Source organism: Desmodus rotundus, chromosome 3 (genome assembly GCF_022682495.2).
Source record: "Desmodus rotundus isolate HL8 chromosome 3, HLdesRot8A.1, whole genome shotgun sequence".
NCBI classification, from domain to species: Eukaryota; Metazoa; Chordata; class Mammalia; order Chiroptera; family Phyllostomidae; genus Desmodus; species Desmodus rotundus.
In genome coordinates, this window is record NC_071389.1 from 13,080,144 (window position 1) to 13,106,571 (window position 26,428).

Sequence of the window (26,428 nt, forward strand, 5' to 3'; positions counted from 1 at the left end):
CCCTCTTCACCGTACCCTCCCCTGTCATTGTGTTTGGTCTCCTGTCCACATCAGCACTCAAGAAGGGTGCTGAGGCCTTGGCTCAGGCCAGTGTTCAGATAGCTGATCATGGCTCAGTGAAGTGCAGATGTGGCCTCTGTGTTAAAGTGAATTCCGGACAGTATACCGGTGGGTCCTTTACTGGTGGCTGTCAAACCAGTTACAAGGAAAGAGGGCAAACAGGGTGCCCCTATCTAGAGATTACTACTGTATCTGCCTTTCACACATCCTTTCTCAAGTCTCTCTTCTACAAAAAAGTCACTGCCACAATTGCAAGATAAAGAAATAATCATTTTATCGTGCATCAGATTATTTCATGGGGATGTCACAATGGCAAGGAGCCTAGTATAAAAATTGGAAGATGGGATGGGGCAGCAGAGGGGGCAGCAGCATCCAGAGCTGGGGCTTATCCAGCCCGAGGCCTCAGAGGACATCACCTTTGCCTGTGGCAAGGTTAGTGGAGAAGGTTTGGGGCAGGACTTGGACCTCTGGCTGGCTTGCAGAGTGAGTGTGTTATGTCTGGCCTATGTTAGTTCTCCCTCTATTTGGGATGGTTTGGAGGAGGGTGTGTCCAAGGAAGCTCCATTTTCCTGTGGCTGTGGATCCCTGTGGCCTTTGGGGTGCTGGTGGTGGTAGTGGTAGGACTGGCAGAGGTTCCTGGAATCTAGTCTATTTCATGGAGGTGATACCCTTCAGAACCCCAGGAGTGTCAGCTTTGGGGAGCCCCCTGGCAGGTGGAAAGGTAAAGCATGTGAATGGCACAGACCCTCTCACTCCTTCCTGGAGGCAGTGCCCATCAAACCAGCATTCATCCTGGTCCTACTATTCCCCTGGCTGTGGGGATAGGATTTGGGGAAGGGGGAGAGTGGCTCAGCCCTATCTCTGGAGGGGGAGGGTTCCCATTGCTTCCTTTGTCTGGGTCTGGCCTGTGCCAGTGAGGGATGGTATTTTCCCTGGCACTGAGCAGACAGCTGAACAGAGCCCGCCAGAGGAGCAGTGAGCCTAGCTGGGCAGCTGTGGGGACACTTAGTCGGCTCAGTTTTCATCCACATCAGAGCTTGCCTGCCCCCAAATTATCCCCACATACGAATGTGGCTCCAGCATCTCACTTGGTTTTGGCCTTCTTGGGTGGACATTGAGCAGAGAGCTTGGTTGGAGGCCAAGAGTGTTGACCTCTTTGTGAGGGAGCCAACACCAGGAGGCACAAACTATAGGCCAGAGCTCGTATTCTGAATTTGGGACTTTGAATTCAGACATTGAACCCTGGAGCTGAGAGCTTGGGGTCTGAGAACCTCCAATGGGGATCCCAGAGCTCATGACCTGAAACCAGGAGCCTAGAGCCACAATGTGGGGGAAGCCTGGAGACTGGGCTGGCAATGAGTTTCTCTGGTGGTTTGGAGCCCACCCTGGAAGCAGTTGGGTCAGGCCAGGTCTTGCTTTGTGCTTGTCTTGCTCACAAAAGTTTGGATTGGGCTCCTGATGGTTTGGCTGTTGTGCAGGGCCAGGCCTCGGTGGTTAGGGCTGTCTCTGGGGGACTCTCCAGTACCCAGGGTACCCAGAGACAGGGGTGCCTTCCAGCTGTCTACCTTGTTCCTCAGAGTCTGCTTTGCTCTCAGGAACCGTGTGGGCTCTAGCTCAGTCTGTGTCTGTGCCTCCATCTGCCTCGAGGCTCCTCTCCTCCAGCCTGAGTCCCCTCCTCAAGTCTCAGACCAAGAAGACCGACAGTTTCTGGACCTTTGGGTACAGGAGCTCAGGAGGAGCCTTGGATGGAGGGATTTTGTGTCTGTGCCTCTGCATCTTGCTTGCTCTGGGACCCGACTGGGCATTGCCATCTCTGCTGTAAAATGGGTGCAAGCATGCCTGTCTTCTCCAACATCCAGTGAGATGGCCCAGTATAGGGCCTCAAGCATAGCATTTACTCAATAAATCTGATTGAGTGAAATGATGGTTGGGAGAGGGCTTTCTTACATGACCCTTACATCTCTCTGTGTGTGAGCATTTCCATTCTTAGTTTCACAGAGAAGCAGCCCTGTGAGGAAGAGACTCACATGGGGGTGTCACTACGAAGGCCCCGCTGGGATCTCTGATCCAGGATGGCAGCCTATACTCCTGCCTGGGAGGGACCAGGGAGTGGGGGGTTTCCCTCTCTGAGGGGAGGCAGGCAGGCTGGGCTCCAGGGTGGGACTATAGCCTTTTCTTGCCCTCATCTCACCTGTTCTTCCTGCCTGGAAGGTCCCACAGAAATCGAACCTCCAGCTGCTCATGGAGGGCTGAAATTAACCCTTTGCTCTTGACCTGGTATCTGCCCATTCCCTTTCCAGGGTGCTTGAGAAGACAAGGCCACCAGGCTGAAGTTGCCAGGGGTCCATATGTATGTGTGGGGGTGCAACTTCCAGCGAAATGGCACCGATATCCCCCTGCCGTAGGGCCACCTCTTTCCCTAGGTGGCAGGGTCAGCAGGCTTGTGGCTGTAACACTCCTGTTATCCACCTTAAGTCTACAAGTAGAAACAGAGATACAGATAACAACTGAGTGGTCAGCAGCAGCCACGTGTGGACAGCTGGAAGCATGAGCAAGGTCCCTTTGGTCAGTGGCAGCCACAAAGACCCAGGCTTCAGGGAAACCCCAGTTGGTATCCTTGGGTCGCCTGCCTGGTTTCGGTAATAAATAACATGAGGACCCAAAAACCAAACCAAAACAAAAAATATAACCAGTATCTTTTGGGGTGGGTGGTGGGGGACTTTAAATTATCGGCCTTCCCCGGGCCACTGGGTGGTTGCTGGGCACGGGCTGGGCGGCAGTCACCGGCACGTGTGCAGCTCCACCAGCCGCTGGCACTGCCGGCACTTGACGAAGCAGCACCAGTGGAATTTGCAGCTGCAGCGCTCGGCCAGCTCCACCTGTGCCGTGTGGAAGCCGCGGCCACAGCACAGCAGCTCACAGCCATCAATGGCCTTGGACGTCTTGTTGCACGTGCGGCCTCTTGTGCCCAGCACGCCACTGCGCATGTCCTGCTCACAGAAGTCCGGGCTGGGCTCCAAGTACACCAGGTCCTCATCCGTGTGCGGCTTGAACTGCGCATTGCGCGGCACCAGTGCCCTGGAGGAGCCCACGCGGCGTGGCTCCACCTCGGTGGCGCCATCAAACTTCTCCTTCAGTGCATGGCCCACCTGGCGGAAGGGCGGCACGGCTCGCCAGCATGTCTTCACTTCGCAGGAGCCCGACACCCCATGGCACTTGCACTCCACCCGCATGTGTGTCAGGATGGCCTGCAGGGGCAGGGAGGGGAGAGCTGTCAGGGGCTGTGGGGGGGTGGTGGGGGAGGGGCAGCTCTGGGGCAGACAGCAGGGTGTGGCTGGGGGGCATGCGGCAGAACTGGAGAACGGTGGACTCATGCTTCCTCTGTACTGAGTACCTACTGTATGCCATGGTAGGCTGGTAAGTTGGGGACAGTTGAAGATGTCACTGCCCTTGGGGCACTTGCAGTTGATGGAAGGACATTTTAAAGGGCAGTGTCATGAAACAGTGAATGACAAGTGACATGATGGGGAAGAACATGGCTGCACTGAACCTGCACAGAAACCTTGACCAGTAGGTTTGGAGAAGGCAGATGGTATCAGACTTAAGCCCATGATCTTTGCTGTGACACAGGATTGAAACCCTAGCTGTGCTACCTATTAGGGGGTGAGAGACACAAAGGGACAGAGACTCACCTATGTACATAAGTGCGCTTGGGTAAGGTGTGTTGTGCGGGAAGGTCACTCACACTGCCTGGTGACCTGCTGCCCCGTCTGTTCCCCACCCTGCCAGGGGGTGCTTGGTGCTGGATAGAGCCTGAACAAATGTTTTCTGAATGGCATGTGGGTTGGAGAGTGTTTCAGGGACCTTGCCGAGCCCACCTCTGCCCCAGTGGTGATGGTGGAAGAAGAAATGACGCACTACCTTCCTGCCGGCCTCATTGTTGTGGAGGTTCATAAGGGCCCGGCTGGATGAGGCCCCTTTGCTTCGCTCCCGCACGTCCACGAACGACTGTGAGAAGGCCACACCGTAGGCGATGTTGTCTGAGCATCCTGACCACTGGAAGCCTGGGGTGCAGTGGGCAGAAGGGGCCACGGGTGAGTGGCAGCTAGGCCCCTGCTTTCCCACTTATGCCTCCCCCTACCCCGCACTTACCTTGTGGGCTGACCCCGTGCACTGTCCGGTCACAGCCACACTTTTCCAGCTCCCCACTGCTGCACGCCCGTGTCACTGCGAAGGCCACACCTGCTGAAGAGATGGCGTACACGAAGGCCGCCTCCCGAGTCCCTGTGGGAGGCAGAGGGAAGGCAGGGCTGGGTCCAAGTGCTCCTGCACCCTCTGTTTCAGAGGTGGGGGCATGTGGGACCTGAACAATCATCCATGGAGAGGTTGGGGCAGGCTGACTCCCAGAGGCTAGGAGTGGCACTGTGCTGGCAATTACTCTCACCGCACAGATGCTGAGTACACTTACTATGTGTGAGGCACTGCCCTCTGTCTTCACGTGTGCGGAGCATTTTATCCTCACAGGTACTGTGAGGTCAGTGCTACCATCGTCCCCATTATACAGAGACCAGTCAACGGTACATGGTGAGCAGACAGTCCAGCTTCATTGCTCTTAGCTTCTGTGGGGTTGCTGTTCTCACAGCCCCCTCCAGAAGGCTAGTGATGTTCACAAATTTTGAGAGAAAGGAGACAGGCTCACAGAGGTGATTTGACAGTAACCGGACTACAGAGCTGTGAAGTAGCAGGCTGGGCTGCTATCCCAGGTCTGGCTTCCTCTAAAACCTGTGTTCTTTTTGTGCCTGCTTCCCAGCCAGCCCCCCTGGGCTCTGAGGGGTCCCCCCATCTTAGGTTCCTGCCCCAGCCCTTCTTGCTCAGGCTGAGCTTGTTCCTGATACCCTCTTGCTTCCTCATCTCTTTAAGAGTAAGTTGTAATCACAATGGTCCCTACTGTGTACCTTACCACTGCTGATGAGGGCAGGCCCTCTACCACCGGGAGCTTTATCTGTTCCCATGTTACAGATGGCACAGTGCAGGTTCGGAGAGGGGAAGTGATAGAACCAGGATTCAGGTACAGGTCTGTCCGCCTCTGTGCCTGCTCTTTCCCTTCTGCCCATGACTTCTCAGTGGTTCTATTTCGGTGCCTGCCCTCGCCCCCTGCCTGAATGGGTGTTTTTATCCTCCTAGGAACTGTGCCTCAGGGGGTGTAGCTTCTGTGGAGCCTCTTTCTGGGGGTGTGGGTGGTGGGAAGGGAGTGTGTGTGTGTGTGTGCATGCAGTGCAAGTGTGGTGCGTGTGTGCATGGCTGGCTGGGAGTGTGACCAGACAGGCCCTGCTCCTCTCCTGGGCCCTCTGAGGGCCTCTGTGTGCCCGTGACTGTCCTTCTGTCTCTTGCTGGAGTGTCTGTGTCCGCAGGAGCGGAGGGGGCAGGTTTTGGCCCCGTGGTTGGCAATTACCTCTGCGACACCCAGGGCTGTGCTCTCGGCTGCCCTGGGGAGCAGTCGCCGTGGTCAGAGAGAAACAATCACCTCCTCTGTGCCCGTGTCTGTAGACAGGCAGCAGAAAAAGCTGAGCTGGGGTGGGGGCAGCTCAGGCCCTGGTGGCTCAGGATGCCCTGTTCTTGGTTCGGCCCTTGAACTGGGGATACTGCCCACTACCCACTCTCCACTGCCCACCCTCTGTCTTGGCCTGGCCATTTTGGGCCGGCATCAGGGGCCTTGGCTGGGGCCACGGGGGCCTCGACAGCCCGAGATGGAATCCTCTCCAAGTTAATCGAGGTTAATAGCAGGATCATGTTGGTTGGTTTTGTGCTGTGGCCGCCCAAAGAGAGACGACTTTAGTTTCTGGTATTTCTGGTATTTCCAGGCCTGAACCAGCACAATTCTTTGCCCCGAAGACTAAGGGGGGAGGGAAAGCAGGAGATAGGGCCGTGGGCCCCAGATCTTGGCCTGGCATGGTCCTTTCTCCTTTGCTTCTCGGGCTCTCAGGTGGCCCTGGGCCACCCAAGCTCTGGCCTCACCTCCTGCCTTGACTGCTCGTGGCCCTGGGGTGCAGGGTGCCCTGTGAGGTTGCCTAGGGAGACTTCTGCCTCATCCCCCAAAACCAACACCCATCTTCTGCCAGGACTTGGCATCCCCTCCTCCTGGCCTTGGGGACAGGACACTGGTTTTCTCAGCTTGGGAGTGGGCCTGAAGGAAGGCTTTCTGGGAGAAAGATAAAAAGAGCTAAAGCTTATAGAGTGCTTACTCTGCTGGGTGCTAAGCACTTCACATGGTTTATACACTCTTCACAATAACCCTACGAAATAGTGACTTTTAACCCTCATTTTACAGATGAGGAAACTGAGGCACTGAATGGTGAAGCCACTGGTCCAATAAAACACAGCTGGGAAGTGGTATAACTGAAATTTGAACTTGGGTATCCTGGCTCCAGAGCTTTTAGCCTTGACACTACCCTGCCCAATGGCCGGAGGCCCTGGAATAGACATGCAGCCACTCTCTTCCCACTGCCTGTGTGTGAAGCAAAGAACTTCCTTAGGTCTGCCCTAAATCTCACGTGCTGTAGGACAAGCCCAGTTACTCTTGCGGGTTCTTTACTGGGGGATGGTGAGCAGTTGGCCTCTGTGCTCAGCACAGTAGGCCCCAGAAGGCCTGGAGAATGTGGCCAAGCCACTGTGCCCCTAAAGCCGATGGCAGTGGCTCCTCCAGCTTTTTCTAACCGGCCCTGGGTCCCAGCCCTTCAACTCTAGTGCTGTGGCCCCTTCCAGCTCCTCTCCTCTGCCAAGGTGCCCAGGCTGGGGCCTTGCTCACTAGGGCACCTGGCAGAGGCTGCTGAGGGAGAAGAGGGATTGTGGTGCGCCTGTGAGTGAAACAGAAGGGAGTTCCAGCCATGTGGTAGATAACTGCTCCCTGGTCAGGGTTTGCCTGTTGCAGCTGCAGGAGAAAGACAGTCCTGGCTTTGTCCTCCTGGGACAGCAGAGCCGGCCCAGGGTAAGGCAGGACTCTCGAAGGTGCCAGCAGCCGCCCTGCAACCTTCTGCCTTTTCTGTAGAGCCATCTGCCCATCCCACACTCAACTCCTTCCTGCTTTTTTCTCCTTCCCAGGGCAGCTTCTTAGCCGGCTCCACTGGGCTAAGTCCTGTGTGCCCTCTGGGTCCTGTCTCAGGGCCATCTTTACTAACGTGCTAAGGCTGTCTGGGGCTGGGAATTCAGCACTGTCCTATGGCTCCAGTAATAGCTCCCCTTTCGGAGGATGCCAGGGCCTCGGCATATGCTGTCTATAGCTCACAAAAACCTTAGCTACCAGCTCTCTCCAGCCCTGCTCTGTGGAGGAAAAAGTGAGGCTCGGTGGCTTGTCTGGGGTCCCTCAGGCAGTCTGTGGCCAGGAGGAAAATGCAACAATGCTGAGCACATCATGTGCGACATCGCTCCCAGCTGCTGGAAGTACCTCCTAGCTGGAGCGGGTGTTTGGAGGAGAGCCAGATGAAGCTGAGTTGGGCTGGAGGGAAGCCATAGGCACCTGGCGGGTGTCCTGGTAGAAGTGCCACCCCCAGCGTAACTCAGGTGTTTCCAAAGCAGATTCAGTGGTAGTCCCTAGGGAGGTGGGAAAGCTGGGCCTCTGAGAAAAACAACATTCCCCGTTCTCGCCCCAGCCTGCCTTTCTAGCTGCTTTTGCTCTTCTCTGCAAAAGGTCACCTATCCTTGAAATCCGTCTGTGCCTGAGTTCTGGTTCTGTCACCTCCAGGAAACCTCTTTGGATTTAAGAGACAATCCAAAGATTTTTTTTTGCCCTCTAGGACAGGGCAAAAAGGAAAGGCTTTGGAGCTGGACAGAGCCGTGTTAAGACTCCTCCTCTCTTAGCCTCATTCTCCCAGTTCGAACACGGGAAAGTCCGGCCACCTAGCAGGCCAGACCACGCACTTCTTCCACGTTTCCCTCCCACCATCACGTGTTCGCTCTCGCTGGCCCACCTGGCCCTCGCAATCAGAACCAGGTCGCAGACCGTAAGTATCTCGTGTGTGGCCTCTGCAGCCACATTAGAAGCTCCTGGGACCAGTCTGTCCCTTATACTTCTCCTCCAGTCCCCCAGCACCCAGCACAGGGCTGGGCACAGAGTGGGACCCTCACAGCTGCGTGGAGATGGGTGGGGTTGGGGAAGCGGGAGGACGCCCACCAGGCAGGCCTGAGGTGGAGTCCTGGCGCTGCCACGTCCTAGACGTGTGACTTCAGCTTTCTTGTCCGTAGGAGGGGGCTGATAATACTACTGACCTCATCAGGTCGCTCTGGAAGTCGATGAGGTAAAGTAAGGAATGTGCTTAGTCTAGTCCCTGGCACACAGTAGGCGCTCGAGACACAGTTGCTCTTGTGAGACTACTGTCGGGTAATTAATGCCACTTTATTCATTTGCTAATCAATGTGATGGGTGCGGACACTCTGAAGGCCAGTCAGTTGACCTTGTCTTTGCCATTGGGTAACCCCTTCCTTAGGGCAGAGACTCGATCTTGTCTCTTGTCGAGTTTACCCCAAATGTTTATTGGTCACCTGCTGTGAGCTGGGCCCTATGCTGTGCCCTGGGGGCACCGAGGTGAATTTGTGCTCAAGGAACGCTCAGTGGCAGAATGTCTCTGAAGGTGCCCCTGCTGCCTGTTAAGTGGTCTGATGTCACCAAAAGGCCCAGAGAAAGGCATGTTTTCACCCTCATTAGGTCCACACACGATGCCAATACTGTTGAGGACAAAGGTGAGAACACAGGTGTTATAGTGAGTGACCACCCAGGACTGAAAAGCATTTACTTCTCAAATCCAGCCTGATGTGCTTGTCTGCAGGGTGTCCTCACTGACGTTAGCCATGTGGGGGTGGAGAGAAGGGCCTGGTTTGGAACCTTCATTTCGCTATGGCCAGTGCCCCACACTCCCTCCTGACCGTGGTAGCCAGAACCTGAAGGGGCCCCAGGGCTCACTGGGTCCCCTTGCTCAGGACAGGAACTGGATCAAGGTCACAGAGTGAGATGCAGAGGCAGGGGGAGGTCCCCCGCTGTCTGCAGATGGAAGCAGGACAGGAGTCTGCATGGCCTTCCCCGCATCTCCTGTCCTGCTCAGGCCAGCTGCCCTGAGACTCCCCCTTCCTGTCCTGCTCGCAAAAACCCCCAACCTGCACCAGACTTTGTGGCCTCTGCCTCCCCCGCTCAAAGCCCTTTCATTCATTCAACAAACAGCCATGTGCGGTGCTGCTCTGGGCCCTGGGAGGAAGCAGTGACTAAATGGCCCAGAGGTCATGTCACATCTGGCCCTTAGTGCCTGCTCAGCCAAGAACTGCCACCTCTGGCCCCCATTCCTGGCTTCCCAAGATGCCAATTTTGCCAAATTTCTGGTAGATTTTCGCTTAGAGCACACACTGTCTTCACCAGTCACCGTTAGTTCACTGTCCGTATTAACCTCAGTAGGACAGGGGCAGGGGTGGCTTCCGCTGCTGGGCGTGGGGGGAGTGCAGAGTTGGAGGCTGGGAGGCCTCAGCTGTAAGAGAGCCTGAGAGCGGGGATGCGGTGGTGGGGCTGCTCTGCGGGAGCCAGTCAGCCCCCAAGAGACATCATTTCTCTGAATCCTGACGGGCGTCCCAGGGAGTTGGTTCTGGGATTGTCTCCACTTTGTAGGGAGCAGGATGGTGAGGCTAGGGAATGGAACCACCTTCCCAGAGATGTCACAGCCAAGAGTTGGCAGGTCCTGGACCTGGGTGTGTGACCGACTGCCCTCTGCTTGCTGAGCCCCCTCTCAGCTGTGAAGCAGGAGCAACACCACACACCCGCAGAGCCAGGGTGATCTGACGCGGGCCACACACGAGCCCCTCCGCAAATGGGATGCCTGGCCCGGGGGCCGTCTGTTAGCTCTGGCCTCTTCCATGTCTGAGGTCATGACCCCAGCCAGGCAGCTCATGAATGCGGTCCTGGCCAAGCCCCCCAATTCCCAGAGCGGGGGGCTGTGAAGGAGGCCTGGCCAGACCTGCTGCTGCTGCTGCTGCCAGAAACGACAGCAGCTGGCGATGGCGGACGGCTCTTCCTGGGTCAGGGTCTATCTACACTGAGTGCTGGCACGCATCACGTCACCGAATGTCCGTGACAAGCCTGTGAGGTCAGCGCACCTGCCGGTCTCACTGACGGGTGAAGACGCCGGCGCTCGGAGGAGTGAAGTCACCACTCGAGGTCACGCTGGCCTGGGGTGGACAAGTCCCTTCTCCTCTTGTTCAGTGGAGACAAATTAAGGCGTTTCCAAGAGGACTTTTACTCAGGAAGAAGACGAAAACATGCAAAAGTGAGGAGACGGATGGAGGGGCGGGCTGCCCGTGTGGCGGGTCAGGGGGTGGGGCATCTTGACTCAGCTCGGAGGGGACTGGGCGTTTGACCAAGCCACGCCAACTATCATCGGGAGCAGGTCCCAGCCAAGCCTGGGAGGGTTCCCAGAGTCTTCCCAAGCTTGCTGAGCCAGGGCTGGGCCCCTCCTTAGTTCCTGTCACAAGCACAGACGAGGAATGGGGTCCCTCACTGGCTTCAGGCCAGCGCTGACCCATGCCTGCCTTTCTTTGCCCCGCTAGTCCTTGCCCTGACTCGCTTCCTCTCATTGGAAGACATCCACTGACTGTCTCCTGCGTGCCAGGCTCTGCTAGGGGCTGGGAAGCAGGTAAATGAGACATCACCCTTGCCTCGGAAGAGCTCAAGGTTTAGGGGTGGGGGAGACAGGCATCCCAGTTCACTCTAAAAAGTGGAACTAAAGCTTGTGAGTACAAGTGGCTTAGAAAAAAGTGCACGTGTGTGTTTTGAGAGAGAAATTGGTAGGGCAAATGGGGTAAAATGTGAACAGTTGGTGAATCTAGGTAAAGAGTATATATAGTGAGTCCTTGTACTATTTTTGCAGCTTTTCTGTAAGTTTGAAATTATTTCAAAACAAAAAATTACAAAAAAACAAACCCAAAACAAACAAACAAAAACTAGAGGTGGGGAGAACCCTGGCATGAACAAAGAGCTTCAGAGCCCAGAGGAAAAAAGTAACCACCTGCTTATGGGAACTGGGTGGACTGGAGGAGGGACCCGCTGAGTTGGCAGAGAAGGAGGGTTGGGTATTTGGAGTAGAGGACGCAGCACGTGCAAAGGCTGGGGGTCTGAAGGGGCCTGGAAACCTGCTGATCTATCTACTAGTCCACCCCCAACACCAAACGCCTGCTTCCCACGCTCAGAGTCTGTTATTCGGACCTAGGATCTGGGCTTCACCAGGCAGCCCGGCCCTCAGCAGCGGCACTGTCGTCCCGGGAAATCCTCCGCTACCAGACCGCTCACTGGGTCTCAGCCTCTCCTCCGGAGCAGTAGTGCTCAGTAATGCCAAGCACGATCATGCCTTTTTGGCCTCTGCCAGCTCCCAGGAGAATGGCTTCCAAATTTCTATCACAGTTGGTTTCCAACAACATCCAAATGGTTTGCCACAAGCCCAGCAGCCCTAGCTGTCCAGGACCACAGGTGCCAAGACAAAGGTTGGCCCAGGCAACGCCTTCCCGCTGCCTGAGCAAGTCATAGGGCCCCATCAATTGCTGGTGGCTCGGGAGTGTCAGTTTCACGCTCAGGAAGTGGAAAAAGAGGCAGCTGGTTTAGAGCACTTCCTCGAGGACAGAGGCTTGACCCGGTGACCTCTCAAGGAGCCTTCCAGTTGGTTGCGTGGAACATTCTCTATGCCCTGGCCCACCTTCCTTGGGCTTAATGCCTTCTCATATTTCTGGTCTCAGCTGAGGGCTTACCTTCTTGGGAATGCTTGCTGTGAGCCCCGGCCTTGGCCAGAGGAGGGGTCCACCCCTGTGCTCCCAAGACTCCTGTGTCCTCTCCGTCACAGCGTTTTCCCCTCATGGGTAAGAGGAATGAACACCCTGGAGCTGGACTGCCTGGGCTCGAGTCCTGGCTCTGCCACTTACTAGTTCTGTGACCTTGGGCAAGTTACTTAACCCTCTGTGTGCCTCAGTTTCTTCTTTTGTAACATGGAGGTCTATCCCAAAGGGCCAGGTGAGTTAAAACACTTTGAACAGTGTCTGGACCCTAGTTAGTGCTATTGGTGTGCAAGCCTCTACCCCTACTAAGCTGTGGTTGTTGACTGAGAGCCCAAGAGGACGGACGCTGGTGCTGTTTGTCCCTGGGTCTCGGGGCTGGGAGTGGTGCGGATCTCAGTACGGGTCATCAAAGGTACAGACGGATGGGAATGGGCTCACGGACGAGAGGCTGAGCGCTAAGGTAAAACAGCACAGGGCTGGGCACCTGGAGCCCAGGTCTCAATTCTGATTCTGCTGTTCACGCTGCGAGGAGCCCCTGTCTGAGCCTCAGTTTCTTCCTTTGTAACACTGAAGACACTACAGAGTGCAGCACAGAACAGCGAACAGCAGCCGCCTCTGATGGCTCTCCCACCCGCTCTCCTACCTACCTGGCTCACACCCCTCTCACGGTGCCCCCATCCGCACCCTAAGCCCTTGCTGGAGCAGGGTGTTATTTCCACTTGATAAATGACTGAACGGTCTGGCCACTAATGAGTGTATCATTTCCCAGCCAAGGAAATGTGGTCCCCTGGGGAGGGTCCACATCCTGGCACCACTGGCCCCCCGCGAGCCCCTCCCTCACCTTGCGTCACCACCTTGCCGAAGACAGGCAGGGAGTCGAGTGTGGAGCAGTTCCAGCGCCGGTTCCGGAACTGGTACTGGCACTCCTCGATGGCGAGCTGGGCGCCTCGGCGCACTGAGTCCATCACCTCCAGGTTCCGCTTGCACATCTGCACCTGCCTCTGGATCAGGCCCTTGAGCTTCTCGCATGTCTCCTCCTCCGAGATGCTTCCCACTGAGGACAGCTTGGCCAGGTACCTGGGGAGAGGGTGGTGGGGATGGAATGTAGTGCAGAGCCCCGTCCCTCCCCTGTCCACTCCCAGGACGAGACCATGCCCACCAGATCTGTGGGAACTGACTTGTCCCAGTGCAGGTCCTGGCTGTCAGCTTCTGTCTGGATCCAGTGACAGGCCCTCTTGCCCAGCTCTTGGGGCCGGGGCAGGGAAGTGCCATCTTGCACGAGAACATCTCTATCTCGAGTTGGCCAAAGCAGGCAGAGAGCCCCCACGGGTCCCTCCTTGCCCTGGGTGACCCCTGCACCAGCGTCTGTGCCCTGATGTTATCCCAGCCCCGAGCTCCTATGCCTTCCTGTTGAGATGCCTTGTAGCTGAAAGTCACTGTCTGCTCTGGTGTCTCTTTTTCCCGCCCCTAGGCAGTGACCCCAGTGACCTAAGCCCACCTTCTGGCTGCAAAGCCAAGACCCTCACTGCTAGCCACATCCCAGGGCCATCCGGTGGAGGCCAGCATCAGAGCTGCAGCACTTGGGGGTGGGATGATGAGGGCAGTGAGGGTTGGGGGCTGGGGGTGCTCAGCACACAGGTGGGGGCAGGCAAGGGAGTCTTCAAAACCCAAGTATGCCGTGACCTCTCCTCAGCCCCTTGGGGTTCTACAGCCTGAAGATGGGGCGACAGTGCGGGCTGCACCTCCTGGGGTTATGGCGAGGATCGCAATGTGGATGAGATCATTTTTGTCAGGAAGCTCTGGTGTCAGGCACGTGCGGGGAGAAGGGACTTCAATACGTCCGCTTCAGTGGAGGCCAGGACAGAGCACTGCATTCGTTGGACACCTACTGTACACTAGGCACGGTGACAGGCACTCCGTGCCGGGGCCTCCTTACCAGACCCCATGAGGAGATCATCATCATGCCTGTTCCCTGGATTCCAGAATGAGGGCTAAGAGGGTGATGTGCCCAAGGTGACAGAGACAGCAAGTGCCAGAGCTGAGCCTTCAACTCCTTCAAACCCCCCAGGGCCTCCCTCTTGCCCGCCCCCCTCCACAGTGGGTTGAGGGGCCCAGGAAGGCGCTGCCTCACCTAATGACAGACACTTTGTGATCTGGGCCAGGAGGCAAGGGGGCTGGGAGCAAGACACAAAATTGCTCACCAGGATGGGGAAAGGCCCTGTGAGGAAGAAGCGATCCCCCTATCAAGGGAAGGGGGAGTGCATTAACTGAGCACCTACTAAGTGCCGGTTGTGTTTCAGAGAGGTAAAGTAACTCGCTCAAGGTCACACGATTTGTAAGGGTGGACCTGCATCGGAGCCCACCCAGCTCTAGATGTCCCCATGGCTTGTGCTGTAACTGCTGCCCCTCAGCCCGTTGGCCCCCACCCCAAGTGTCCCCGGCACACAGTAGGTGTACAAATGGCAGCCTAATGGTGTGAGGAGAGCTGGTGGTGACTCCGGAAGGCAAAAGGGATCTTGTGTGTGAAAGACGGTCTGATGCGAGTCTGAGGCAGAGGGCGAGACTCAGTGATTGTGTGCTGAACAGAGGACTGAGTGAACGGTGCCACACAGCAAAGTACACAGAAAACTCCATTAAAATACGAAATTTTATGATGATGATGATCATAAAAATAGCAAGGTTTTATGGAACTTAGGGGGCTAAGTACTTTATTTACATTTGACATTATTGCATTTGACTTCTCAGAAATACAGTAAACTCATTTTACAGAGGGGGAAACTGAGGCACAGAGAGGTTAAGCAATTCGCCTTCTGTGCAAAACCACACCGATAGCAAGAATTGGACCCAGGACCTGGTTTTGCCTGACTTCAGAGCTGTTGGTAGAGACATTGCTCTTTTATGTGGCTCAATGGCTAGAATTGACACCAGTGGGCAGAAGCTGCTGGGAGCTGGGCTTGTTCAACTCAAAGAGGACAGCCAAGGTGCAGCTGGTGGGCTGCCTGCTATCGCCGAGCTCTCCGTCCCTGGAGGTGTGCAAGCAGCAGCTGCATTCCGTTTGCCAGGCACGCGGGTTGGGCCAGAGTGATGGTACTCCAACCTGGCTGTGCATCGAACCATTTGTGGGTTGGTTAAAAGCGCAGGTGCCTGGGCCCCACTCCAGGTGGGCATCTAGGCTTTTAACATGTTCCCAGGAGCAGCTGTGATGCCAGGCTGACACTGGCCTGGAGGGTCCTTCAGGGATGCTCTTGGGTAACTACTGGGGGTGTTCCTTTCTCAGCCTGAGGGAGACCTGACTCTGGGACCCACGCTCCTCCTCATGGCAGCGGCAGCCCCCTGGCTGTGTGGCCTGTCTGAGCCTGGCTTTCTCGAGAGAGAATGGTTCCGGTCCCAGAGGGCTGCCGCGAGAAGTTAATGTGATTTAATGTGGCTGCTGCATCTGGCTCTGAGCTGGGTGCATGGTGGGTGTGCCGTGGCCGTGGGGCCCTCTCCCTTCCCTGGCAGCACGGGCGGATGAGTGAGAGGTGGGTTGTCTCGGGCTGAGGCGGTCCAGCCTGTCTTCTCTTGCCTTCCCGGGCACCCTGTCTTCTCTACCAGGTCCCGCCTAGCGGGTGCACAGAGACATAGTGGCCTGCAGAAGCCTGAGCCTCGTGGAGGGGCCCAGGGCAGGAAGGTGGTTGAGGAGCAGGGAGAGGGTGCATCTGTGAAGCAAGGAGGATACTTGACTCCTCCGTGCTGCCTGGGTGCTCCCCGGCCTCTGCCAGCTGAGGGATGGGGTCCCCTAGGGAGCAGGGCCACCTGGTGCTCTTGGCCTGCAGGGGGCGCCAAGAGCCCAGTTACTGGCTGTGGGCCAGGTCCATGTTTGGGAGGCCACCAGTGAAGGGCCAAGAAGTTGGGCGTCAAGTTGGATTCTTTCCTGCTCAGACCAGGGCTGTTCCACCAGAGAAGGGTGGGAGCACCTACGTCCTCTGTGACATGGGGGCACTGAGTTGACCTGTCCCATCTCAACCTGTGCTCCCTCTGCATCTAGCCAAGAGGCCAGGTTGGACTGTGCTGGGTCCTGGCTTCTGGGGAAGGGAGGTGTTCAGGGGCAGGGGTTCTGTGGGCAGGTGGAACAGGTGACGGAGGCCTGGCTGGGCCACCAACCCACTGTGTGACCTTGGGGAAGTCCCCGCCCCCCTCATAACCCATCTCCTCATGGGTACGATAAACTAGTGGGTCTGTGTGGCCATTGCCACTATCAGAGTTGGCAGCCCTGCTTCTACAGGCTGGGATGGGGGTTCCAGGCCTGCAAGGCCTCCTGGGCCCACGTCAGGCTGATAGATGGAGCTCCTGCCATTGACGAGAAATAAGATGGACCGGAGGGGCCTCCTATCCCCCCCTCCCTGAGGCTCAGAGCTCAATGGGGGGAAGATGGGCTGAAATAACAGTAGTAGGGATTTAGGGGTGAGCTGCTGGGCTGCCATGGCTGTGAGTCACTGGGACAGCTTCCAGGAAGAAGCTGAGAAACCTCTTCCACCAAGGAGTGTCCCTGCCCCCATGGCTGGCACCGATGCCCACCACCCCCAGCCCCTGCCTTTATCTGGCTCAGCAGCTGTCCCCTCCCATGCCACAGGAGGCATGGCCCCCTCCACCCCCCGGTTCTCCTAGAGCCCACGATCTTGCCTGGGAAGGGCTGGGTGCCAGAGCTGGAATGGAGCTGGAAATGCGGTGGGGAAAGTGAGGACCACGGGCATCGCAGGCTACCCCTGCATTGCTTGCTTGTCTGGTATCCTTAGGGTGTCTGCCCTCATCTTATGGATGAGCAAACTGAGGCCTGAAGAAGTCGAGTGACTCGCCCAAAGTCACCCAGCTAGTGAGTGGCCAAGCTCGGAATGTAAATCTGGCTCTGACAGGGACTCTCTTTCCCTGTACCCTGGAGCCGGGCTGGGCTCAAATGTCGACTGCACAAGCCATTTCTGGGGGAGACGGAGCCTGGGCATGATCAGTCTCGGCTGCCACTGGGCTTGTCCGGCCTGGGGAGGGCCTCGACCATCCCTGCTTCTCCTCCCGTCCTAGTTGTGCTGTCCCAGTTTAGGCTTCTTCCTGCCACTGCTGAGTACAGGCTTAGCAATTTGCCACCTGCTGCTCCGGCCACCCAGGACTCTAGCCACGGCCGTGCCTTCGATCAGGTTACCCCTCCAGCCCAGGCTGCCCCGGCTGCGGCGGCTGCCAGCCAGCTCGTGCCCCATCTCCTCCAACAGGGGCTGCGGGTCCTTCAGGCTCCTCCCAGGAGGCCCTCCCCACGCCTCGGCCCGTGCCTGCAGCCTGCGAGGCTGGAGGGCCCTGGCCCTGCCAGGGAGATCAGATCCTCTCGGCCACCTGCTGTTTTCATTAGAAACTAAAATTAGCTGGGCTTGTCCCAAGCTTTTCCAGGTTTGCTTGCTTTTTTAAAAAAATACACAAATTCCTAGAGGAAAACCCGCACCTCTGGGACTCCTCCCCGGCTCTTCCTCTGCCGTCCAGAGGAGAGGAGAGGGGAATAGCCAGAGCGTTTGGGAGGCCAAGCAGATCCGTGTAGTGGGTCTTGGCCCTGCGGGTGTCCAGGTGGGGGCTGGGACGCTGGCCCAGGCCTCTCTGCCCCCTCCCTCTGGCCTCTCTGCCTGCTGGGCCACATTTAGAGCCTCCTCAGGAGCGGTCCTGCCTGTGGCACCAGGGAGGAGGAAGGCCAAGCGAGAGGGGGGAGGAGCCCGAAGGAAACGAGTGCCTGGATAACAGCGAGCCCCTTCGGGAGACGCGGGTCCGGGTGATAGTAAAAGGGACACAGAGCCCGTCTGGAACTGTGTCCTCGTGGGAGGTGAGGCACACCTGGTCCCCCAAGATCCCTAGCACACCCCCCAATTATTCAGATCTTTGAACATTTCTGTACCCATGGTCTTAGTATCCTGCTGTCCTCTCCCCCAGGGCGCCCCTGTCCCCAAGGCCCTGATCCCTGAGCGTGGCACGTGGTGCAAGGGAGACGACAACCTGAGTCAGGATCCCATCTCTGGGAGATGTGAGGCAAGTTAGTGAGCATCGCCGAGCCTCGGTGTCTTCCTCCACGGAATGGGGAGAACAGTAGTTTTTATTTCAGCAGTCTTAAATGAATGAAGTGTTCAGACCAGGCACTCTCCGGGTGTCGGCAGCATTGTTAAATTACCGTTACTGTTAGGGTGTGTACCTTCATCCTGATCATCATCACCACCACGGTCTCCAAGCCTCGCCAGAGCCCCTCGAGCTGGGCCCCTGCTGGACCCAGCTCTGCTCATTCATCTGCTTTGCTCAGTTCTGTGAGCTCTCTTACACCTGGGTCCCCCACATTTTCTTTTCAGCTGAGCACACTTGGGGGAGGACACGCTCCCTTCTGGAACAGTGGGCCACTTCAGCCTCCATCCCAGCAGCAGACTTTTGACAGAATCCCCAGAGTATGCAGAGTATGTTTTCTGGCGCTTCTGGCCTGTCCGATGGATGCTTCAGGGACCAGGAGTATGAGAGATGGGATGGGGATGGGGATAGGGGGTGGTGGTGTTAGGAGTTCAGGAGCCGAGGACATTAGGATGAGGAGGGCAGGGACAGTGGGTGTCCATGACGAGCTCAGGTGTGCCCAAACCATTTGTGGGACTAGATGACTGGAAGAGAGGCACCTGACATCTCCTGTCACTTGTGCTCCTCAAACAAGAGTCACATGCTTTACTATATCCTTATTGAATCCCCTCAGGGCTGGCCAGGTGGGTGTTATCCCCTCCATTTTACAGATGAGGAAACTGAGGCTCAGCGACATGTGTTCAAGGCCATGCAGCCAGTCAGGGGTTTGAAAACAGCATTTGAAAACAGGGCATTCTGGCTCCTAAGCCTGGGCTGGCTGATTGGGCTCCAAAGGTGGCCCAGGGCACCGAAGACACGGTGGCTTGGCACCAGTGGATGATGGCTGGAGGAAGGCGGCTTCATTCTTTCACGGATGAGTCTTTCCAGAGTCCTGTGTCTTTTCTGCACCACAGTAAAGGCGTCCGGGCTGCTTTCAGGAGTGAGGGGTCCTGCAGAGGGATGTGTCTCTGGGGCTATGTGGCTGCCTGGACAGTGTCTGGGACCGTGGTCTCCACAGCTTTTAGGGCCACAAAAGGAGTTGCTGCCACTGGCCTGAAACCCCTGGAGGGGTAGCCGGTGAGGAGGGGCCGGCCTTGGAGATACTCGCAGTGGCTGTGGGGTAGTGGGTGCTGCCCAGTTTTCTTTGCTCCAAGGGCACTTCCTCAGTTGGGCGGGGGTGGGGTGGAAGATGGCCTCCTCTGAAGCTCAAGTCCCCACTTCTGCACCTTAGGACCCTGTCCCCTTCTCCCTGTCCCCTGGGATCCCTAGCTACTTACACTGCCATCCTCAGGAGACTCAGCACTCCTGTTCTCTGTCTCTTGGTTCCCCAGTTTCCATTCTTTCTATTACCCTGGTGTTCCAGCTGTCCACACTTCATTTCTGAGGGCTCTGTGTCCCCCACTTCCTGTCTGGGAGCACCCCCTCCACTTCCCATCTCACAGTATTTGTTCCCAGAGGGGCTGGTGGCTGACTCAGGGCTGGAAAGTGGCCACTCAGACCTGAGCAGGGATGACCCCAGAGCTGTGCCAGAAGCTAAGAATTCTCCTTCTCTCCCCGGCACAGGTGTGTTTGGGCGAGGTGGGTGGGTGTCAAATTTAGGGCATTTTCTGACCTTGTCTTGCCCCCTCATTTGCCAGCAGACAGCTTCTCCCTCACAAAGGCCCACCCACCCTTGTCCCAAGTGCCTTTCTTGCCCTGTAGCCACGGAATGACTGAACTGTCCTTCCGAGTTCCACAGAGGCAGCCCTGGAGGTGGGTGGGCAGCGAGGAGGGATGGGTGAAACCCTAGCCGAGCTGTCCAGCGCCAGCTTCCTGGAGTGAGGCTTGTGCTCTGGTGACTCCAGGTTTCCAGTGAGTTCCTTGGCCATGATGGATCCCTCCTACAGGCCCAATCCTGGGAGACCCTGTGGCCAAACCCATACCCCCACCCCAACAGGGCAGATGGGAAAATGTTGGTTCCTTCCTTGCTCCAGGTGCTCACCACCTCCAGCAGAGAATGACTGGGGCGTGGGGAGGGGCTGCGGGTCTATTCTCATCCACTGCAGGAAAAGTCCTGGGAAGACAGGAGACCAGCTCTACCACTAATATACTCTGTGACCCCAAGTGCCCAGCACAGAGCCTGACTGATCAGGTCTTAACAGATAAGTATTTGCCGTGGGTGAATGGGGCATAGCAGGCACCCCATCCCCCTCCCTGCTGCTTGAAGGCTCAGTGTCCTGGGAGGGGGTTGGGCTCATAATCTCCGAGAGCCCCTCTCACTCTGATGGCTGTGATTCAGCCCTCGATGCCTGGGGTGCCAGCACAGCTGGGCATCCTTGACTCAAGAGGAAAACCCTGAGGTCTGTAGCTCGTGTGGAGGGGTTCCTGGGACCTGATCCTGTATGATAGGACTTGTGTGTGAGCGGAGTGAGAAATAGGGTCTGAAAGGACCATTCAGAGTCACAACAGAAAAGAGGTCCCTCCAGTCTCATTGGCAACTTCCTGCAGCTTCAAACGGGCCTCTCCAAGGTTCCCTCCTGAGCTGCGAGCTGTCAGGAGGTCCTTTCCCTCCCCGGATGCATCAATCCCTCTTTCCACCCGCCTCCCTCCCCTTCTCTTCTCAGACCAGGTCCCCTCCACTGCAGGGGTTCTGACTTGGCCAGGGATCTCTTCAAGTTTGGTTTCAAGTTTGCCAGGACATGGGGGAGGGGGGTTTGGACGGGGAAGAGGAGCTGGTGGGGTCAGGCAGGGAGTAAGCCTTGTCTGAGTTTGGCTGAATCACAGAAGAAGCAGTTCAGGACTCAGAGATAAAACCTGGCAACTCCTGTGGAAATCTGGACAGCAACCATGGGGTCGCAGCTTGGCCTTCCAGCTGAGTTTTGCCGAGCTAACCAGCAGAGGCGCTTGCAGGCTTGTTTGGAGTGGGGGTGACTGCGGGGCCAATGGCGTGCGGCTGTCACTCCCATTAGTGGCTCCCTGGACAACTCTGTGCCAGGTTGGCTCAGGCCAAGCCCTTCTTCCCAGAGGGAGGAACAAGAAGCGGAGGCTTGGTGCAAATGCTCAGCTTTCCAAACGCACCCACAGGGCCTGAGTTGGGCGAGTTTCAACAGGTTTGGGGAGCACTGCCTTGTCAGTTGCTTGCTGAGTTGCTCAATTGCTAATCCAGGGCTGAGGGAAGACAGTCAAGCCATAGCAGACAGCTGGGCCGTGACTGCCGCCTGAGCAAACCCCGCGGGCAGAGCCGGTCCCGGGGCCCTGCAATGGAGGGTGAGGGGTAGACAGTGCTTAACCTGGCTCTGAGGGGTGTGCCCCAGCTGGGGAGCTGAGGCCAGAGCAGCAGATGGGCTCGGTGACAGCCGCACTTCCTGACACCCACTTTGGCACATCTTAGCATCACCTGAGGCTCGGGGAAGTGGAGCGGAACTCCCGCCTCCTATTCGAGGTCTCCGGAGATAGGGCGCCATTTGACCACAACTTAAAACCCTCTGGAGGGGACAAGCTCTTCCTTCCTTTATCCATCAGGTACTGACCGAGCACCAACTGTACAGGACACGTGTCAGGCACTCCCAGGGTGCCGAGTGGTGCTCACGCCACAGCCTCGGCCCCCAGAGGTCTATGACTTTGTAGAGGAAGAAGCCGCACTGCTGGCTGACAGCTATACATAACACAGAACGGTTCTGTGGGCAGGGGACTGAAAACCCAGCCATCAGGAAATGGGAGAGTAAGTCCTGCTCCTGATGTTCAGAATGCCCTTGGGGAAGTCACTCTACCTCTGAGCCTTCGAAGTGGGGCTTTAAAGAATGCAGGCTCCCTCCTCTAAGCAAGGAGGGCGGGGCAGGAGTGGGTGGGTGCAGAGGGGAAGAGGTTATATGGTTCTGACAGGGTGGTGGGTGTGAAAGTGCTTTGTAAACCACTGATTCTCCACTGGGGGTGGTTTTGCCCCACTGGGGACGCTTGGCAATGTCTGGAGACATTTTTGGTTGTCATCTGCAGGGATTCCTGCTGGCCTCTAGTGGGTAGAGGCCAGGGATGCTGCTGAACACCCCACTGTGCGCAGGCAGGCTCCAACTCGCCGAGGGCAATCTGAGCAACCCTGCTGTGACCTGTACAGGGACGCTGGTGTGCTTGTGATGGTGCTTGATGTCCAGAGCCGTTAGGGGAGCTCCAAGAGGACGGGCTTTCACTCTTTAGAAGTGGGGAGGTATCCTTTTTAGCTGGGGACTAGGGGGACACTTCCCAGGGGAGGCAGACACACCTTTGCCCATGGGGCCGGTGCTGACATCTGGGCTGGCTCCGCACGCACCCAGCCCAGTGAGCTGTGCTGAGTGTCAGGCCAAGGGAGTTCCATGGCCCGCCCGGCGAGCAGACGCCTGGGAACTGGGCCGGGAGATGCACACCAGGGGAAGCCAGATCCAGGGAGGAGCCTGATGCCTCCCCCGGCTGGCACCAAAGGGTCCTCCCAGCGACCCCTCCTCAGGCCAGTGGGCTTTGCCCGTGAGCTGGGCCTCCCTTGCTCTGCAAGGCTCTTGTAGGTGTCCTGGTTGAAGAACAGGGTGGTAGCAGCCTAGAATCCTACATGTGTGGGCTGTGTCAGGTCACGGGATCCGGACAGACTAGATTGGGGTAAGTGGGGTTTGCAGGTAGCAGCCTGAAAGCCTGTTCTCTCCAGCGCCCCTGTAGACAGGGCCCTGACTGCCCCATCTCACAGACAGCAGCCCTCGGCTTCCAGCAGCAGCCACGGCTGCCATTTCCTTTGGTGTGTGTGGCTCTGTGCTCAGAGGCTCCACGCGTGGCTTCTCTTGCCTCGCAACCCCCCAAATGTGAAGCCATTTTACAGATAAGGCACCTGAGGCTCAGAGAGGTTGAGTCACCTGTCCAAGGTCACTGAGCTGGTCAGTGGCAGGACTGGGATGGAACTGTGGCTGTCTGTCATCCCGGAGACTCAGTTCTTAGCCACTCTGCTGGACTGTCTTTGACTGCAGCACGGGCTGCTGGCCTTTGCCCAGCCAGCCTGTGCTGGGGCCCCAGCTCAGCGTGCCACTGCCTTCCTCCAGGAAATCCCAAATAATGAAACCTTAGCTCATCCATTCTGTAATTCTTCCCAGGACTTCCATTTGGGGTTCAGAGCGATCTGCTGAGGACGGCCACCCAGAGGACGGAAGAAGCCTACCCAAGGTCACCCCACATGTGGGGCAGAGCTGGGACTGGAGCCCTGGTTCCCGACTCCCAGCACAGTCCCAGTGCCTGGAGGAGCAGTCAGAGACATTTCTGAGCCCAAGTCTGTGGTGGAGCCCGGGCCATCCACCGACGGGCGGTTTTCATCCACCCATCCATCCCTCCCTCAGCGGTGGGAGCTACCACAAGCTGTCAACTCACTCTGCCTGCCAGACACAAGTCTAATCAACAGCTTCCAGCCTCTCCGGGCTTGCCCAGGCCTCAGGCTGCGGAGCCCTCCCAGCTCCAGGCTTCGTCCTGTCCAACAGCTGCACGCAGCGGGACACCTGGCCTCCCTGCCAGGCCGCCCGCCCTTCTGAGACAACAGACAGCACCGGCGCTTGCACCCGGCCAGCCAGCCGCCCCTGGACTGCAGCCCGACTCCAGGTACTAGAAGGGGAGTGCACAGGCAGGCCTTGCCCCTCTGAGAGTGCTGCCAGCCGCCCTCTCCGGGCCAGACCTCCCGCGTGGCTCACACTCGAAAAGACAGTGCCTGCCTGCCTGAAGATTTTCCTTCTAGAGGCAGATTTTGGATCAGATCCTTCTGCCATTTACTTGGTAGGTGACTTTGGGCAATTACCTCTGTGATCCCCAATTTTCTCCTCTGTGAAATAGAGTTCAGATGTTGTCGGGTGTAGCGAGTACAGTGGGAGCTATCATAATTATTATTCTTATTGTCATGATGCTGCTCTCCAGGCCAAGCCCCCCACTTTGTGACTGCTCCGGCTCGCACTTAACTCTTTCCTCTGCCAGTGACAGCACGTGCATTATCCCAGCCATTCGTGGGTGCGCTTTTATCTCGCCTTTCTCCCTAGACCCCAAGCTCCTTGAAATCCAGGCTGTGACACAGATTTCCTCCGGGGCCAACTCAGTCCCTGGCCTGGGGATAGATGGAGGATGATAGATTCAAGGCACATGACCTAGTCTTGGATGTGCCCAGAAATCTCTGCTCCATCACTGCTTCTCTGGTTGGCTAGTGTGCTGGGGAGACCCTGTCCCTTCTGCAGTGGGCTGAGCAGAGACCCTTGGCTCAAAGCCTGGAGCCCAGGGTGGAGCGGGAGTGAGTGGGGTCATCCAGAGACTGCTCCGTGGCAACCTGAACCACCTCTGTTGCAGAGAACAGGTTTGCCAACCTTGCTTCTCCCTCTAGGCCGCCCTGCTCACCCCACCCCCCTATGGCGCCAGAATGAGAACTGAGCTGTTGGAATACCCCATGGTTTGCGTGATCCAAAGCTGGGGCTGGGAAGTGACACCACCGAGGCCACACTGGCTCAGCTTTGGGATGGCTCCAGAGAAGGGGGCATGTCACTGCCCGGGAGTCAAAGCACCTGGGCTCAGTTCTTGGCTCTGAGTTTGGGCAAGTAGTTTCCCCTCCTGGGGCCAAGTTTCCTCATCTGTGAATGGAGCCCAAACACTAGATGCTCCTGAAGGATGTTCCACTGTGGATGACATTCTCTCCCCTGAAGGCCGGGGTCAGACCCTAGGACTGTCACTTCCAGGTCGGCCCTTCCGGGGCCCTCTGCTGGGCGGTCAGATAAACCCTCACTCTTCCTAATGCTCACATTCTCTATGGGGACCCAGCTCTCAACCCATGCTTTCAAGAGTCAGCTCCAGAGACCCCAGACTCCCTCAAGTCCAAGTCAGCTCCCGTCCTCGGCCCTGCGATTCATACCCCGCTCAGGGGGCTGGTGTGCTGGGCGGGCAGTAGGAGGAGGTGGCGATGCCTTGGTTTCTGTACACTGTGCCACTGCCCCTGAAGTGTTAATCAAATTAAACCTCCAAGAAAAACAAAAGCTCTGCAGCCACTTCAGGCGGCCTCGGAGTCCTCGCTCCCAACAGCTGGGAGAATTCCACATCACCTCCGTCCCCCAAACCCTGGGTGGCTCGGACCCCAACAAACACTCTCCTTCCCGCCTGCAGGGCCCTGACTGGCCGCAATGACCTCATAGCAACAGCCATTGGACACTCAGGGCAATTTCATGGGAGATATTTGTTCTTTGGTCTTGATGCAGAGGGAATTTTTTCCTCTCCTGCTGTCTCCATGGAAACCCCAGCTACACTGTTGGCTAACCCCCTTCCCACCTCTTGCTTTTCAGATCAATATTGGAGCTTGGCTCCCCGCTGGCTGCCCACAGAGGATGGGGCAGAGCTCTGGGCCAGGGTTAAGCTGGGAGCCTGGGGAATACTTACTGAGGGGGATGGAGAAGGAGTCTAGGGTCCCCTTGCTTCCCTGTGGACTCACTGGCCCAAGCTCATCCCTTTAGAGTGCCCCCACACTTCCCAGCCAACCTTCTGTGCCTTCACAGGGAGTCAGGCCCACCTCAAAGAGAAACAGACAGGTAACCAGCAGTCACCTCCCCTCCCTCCTTAGGCGAGACGCCAAGAGGTAGGGGACTGTTGTCCTCTTTAACGGCTGGACGGAGTCCCTTCTTGCCCCAGGGAGAACCAAGACCCGCCAGCGCCAGCCAAGGGCTCTCGGAGGCCCTGCGTCCTGGTCCCTTCTCTCTTTCTATCCCTAGCTCCCGCCCCCCAAGCAGAAACAGGTCCCTGCACGCCTCCAGCCCAGCCCGCAGCGCGGCGCAGCTCCGCGCAGCTCCGCGCAGGGAGCTCGTTCCTGGACGTCTCAGGATTAACCTGCTGCTATGGCCCGGAGTCCTTCCCCGAAATGGGCTTCCTCGGTGACCTGCCAGCCCAGCCTGGGCTGCGCCCCGCGCCCGACACCCCACCCGGGCGGCCACTCCCCGCTCGCACCCCCTTGCACTCTCGGGCGCCCCAGGCCGCCTATGGGTGCGGACGCTGCCGCCACCCCTGCTGCCTCTGGGCTGTGAGCCGGACCAGGCAGGAGGGGTGTCCAAAGGGAGGCCCGAGCAGTGGAGAGCGCGAGCGAGACTCGAGACTCCAGTCCTGCGGCCGAGACACCTGCGGAGCGCCCCCGTGCCCGCTGCCCCGCCCCGCCCGGCCCCTGCCCGGTTCAGCCAGGTCCCAGCCCGACTTACAGCCAGTTGCTTGCGGCGGCTGAGAAGACAGCGAAGACGAGGAGGCGCAGCGAACGCAGGCAGGAGCGAGGACTCATGGTGCCGCCGGCGCCCGGCCCTGGGCAGCGGCTGCGGCCGCGGGGGGCCTCCCGTCGGGGCGGCAGGTGGGCACCCCACGGGTGAGCTGGGGCGCGGCGCCGGGCGCGGGCCGGGGCGCGCGCGGCCGGGCTCTGCCTCCGTGCCTGCCGGCAGCCCTGCCCGCTGCTGCGCCCGCTGCCCGGCGCGGACCAGACTGTCAGCGCCGCCCC

At 57.7% G+C, this 26,428-nt stretch overlaps 1 protein-coding gene across 1 annotated transcript; it reads right to left on the reverse strand.

The window, feature by feature from the left end:
• Positions 1–317: 317 nt before the first annotated feature.
• On the reverse strand, positions 318–26,428 carry WNT4 (Wnt family member 4). The gene is made up of 5 exons (XM_053921104.1): positions 26,142–26,428; positions 12,695–12,930; positions 4,213–4,344; positions 3,982–4,124; positions 318–3,308 (listed from the first exon to the last, which is right to left on the reverse strand). The coding sequence occupies exons 1-5, from the start codon at positions 26,216–26,218 to the stop codon at positions 2,841–2,843; spliced, it is 1,056 nt and encodes a 351-aa protein (XP_053777079.1). The 5' UTR covers positions 26,219–26,428; the 3' UTR covers positions 318–2,840.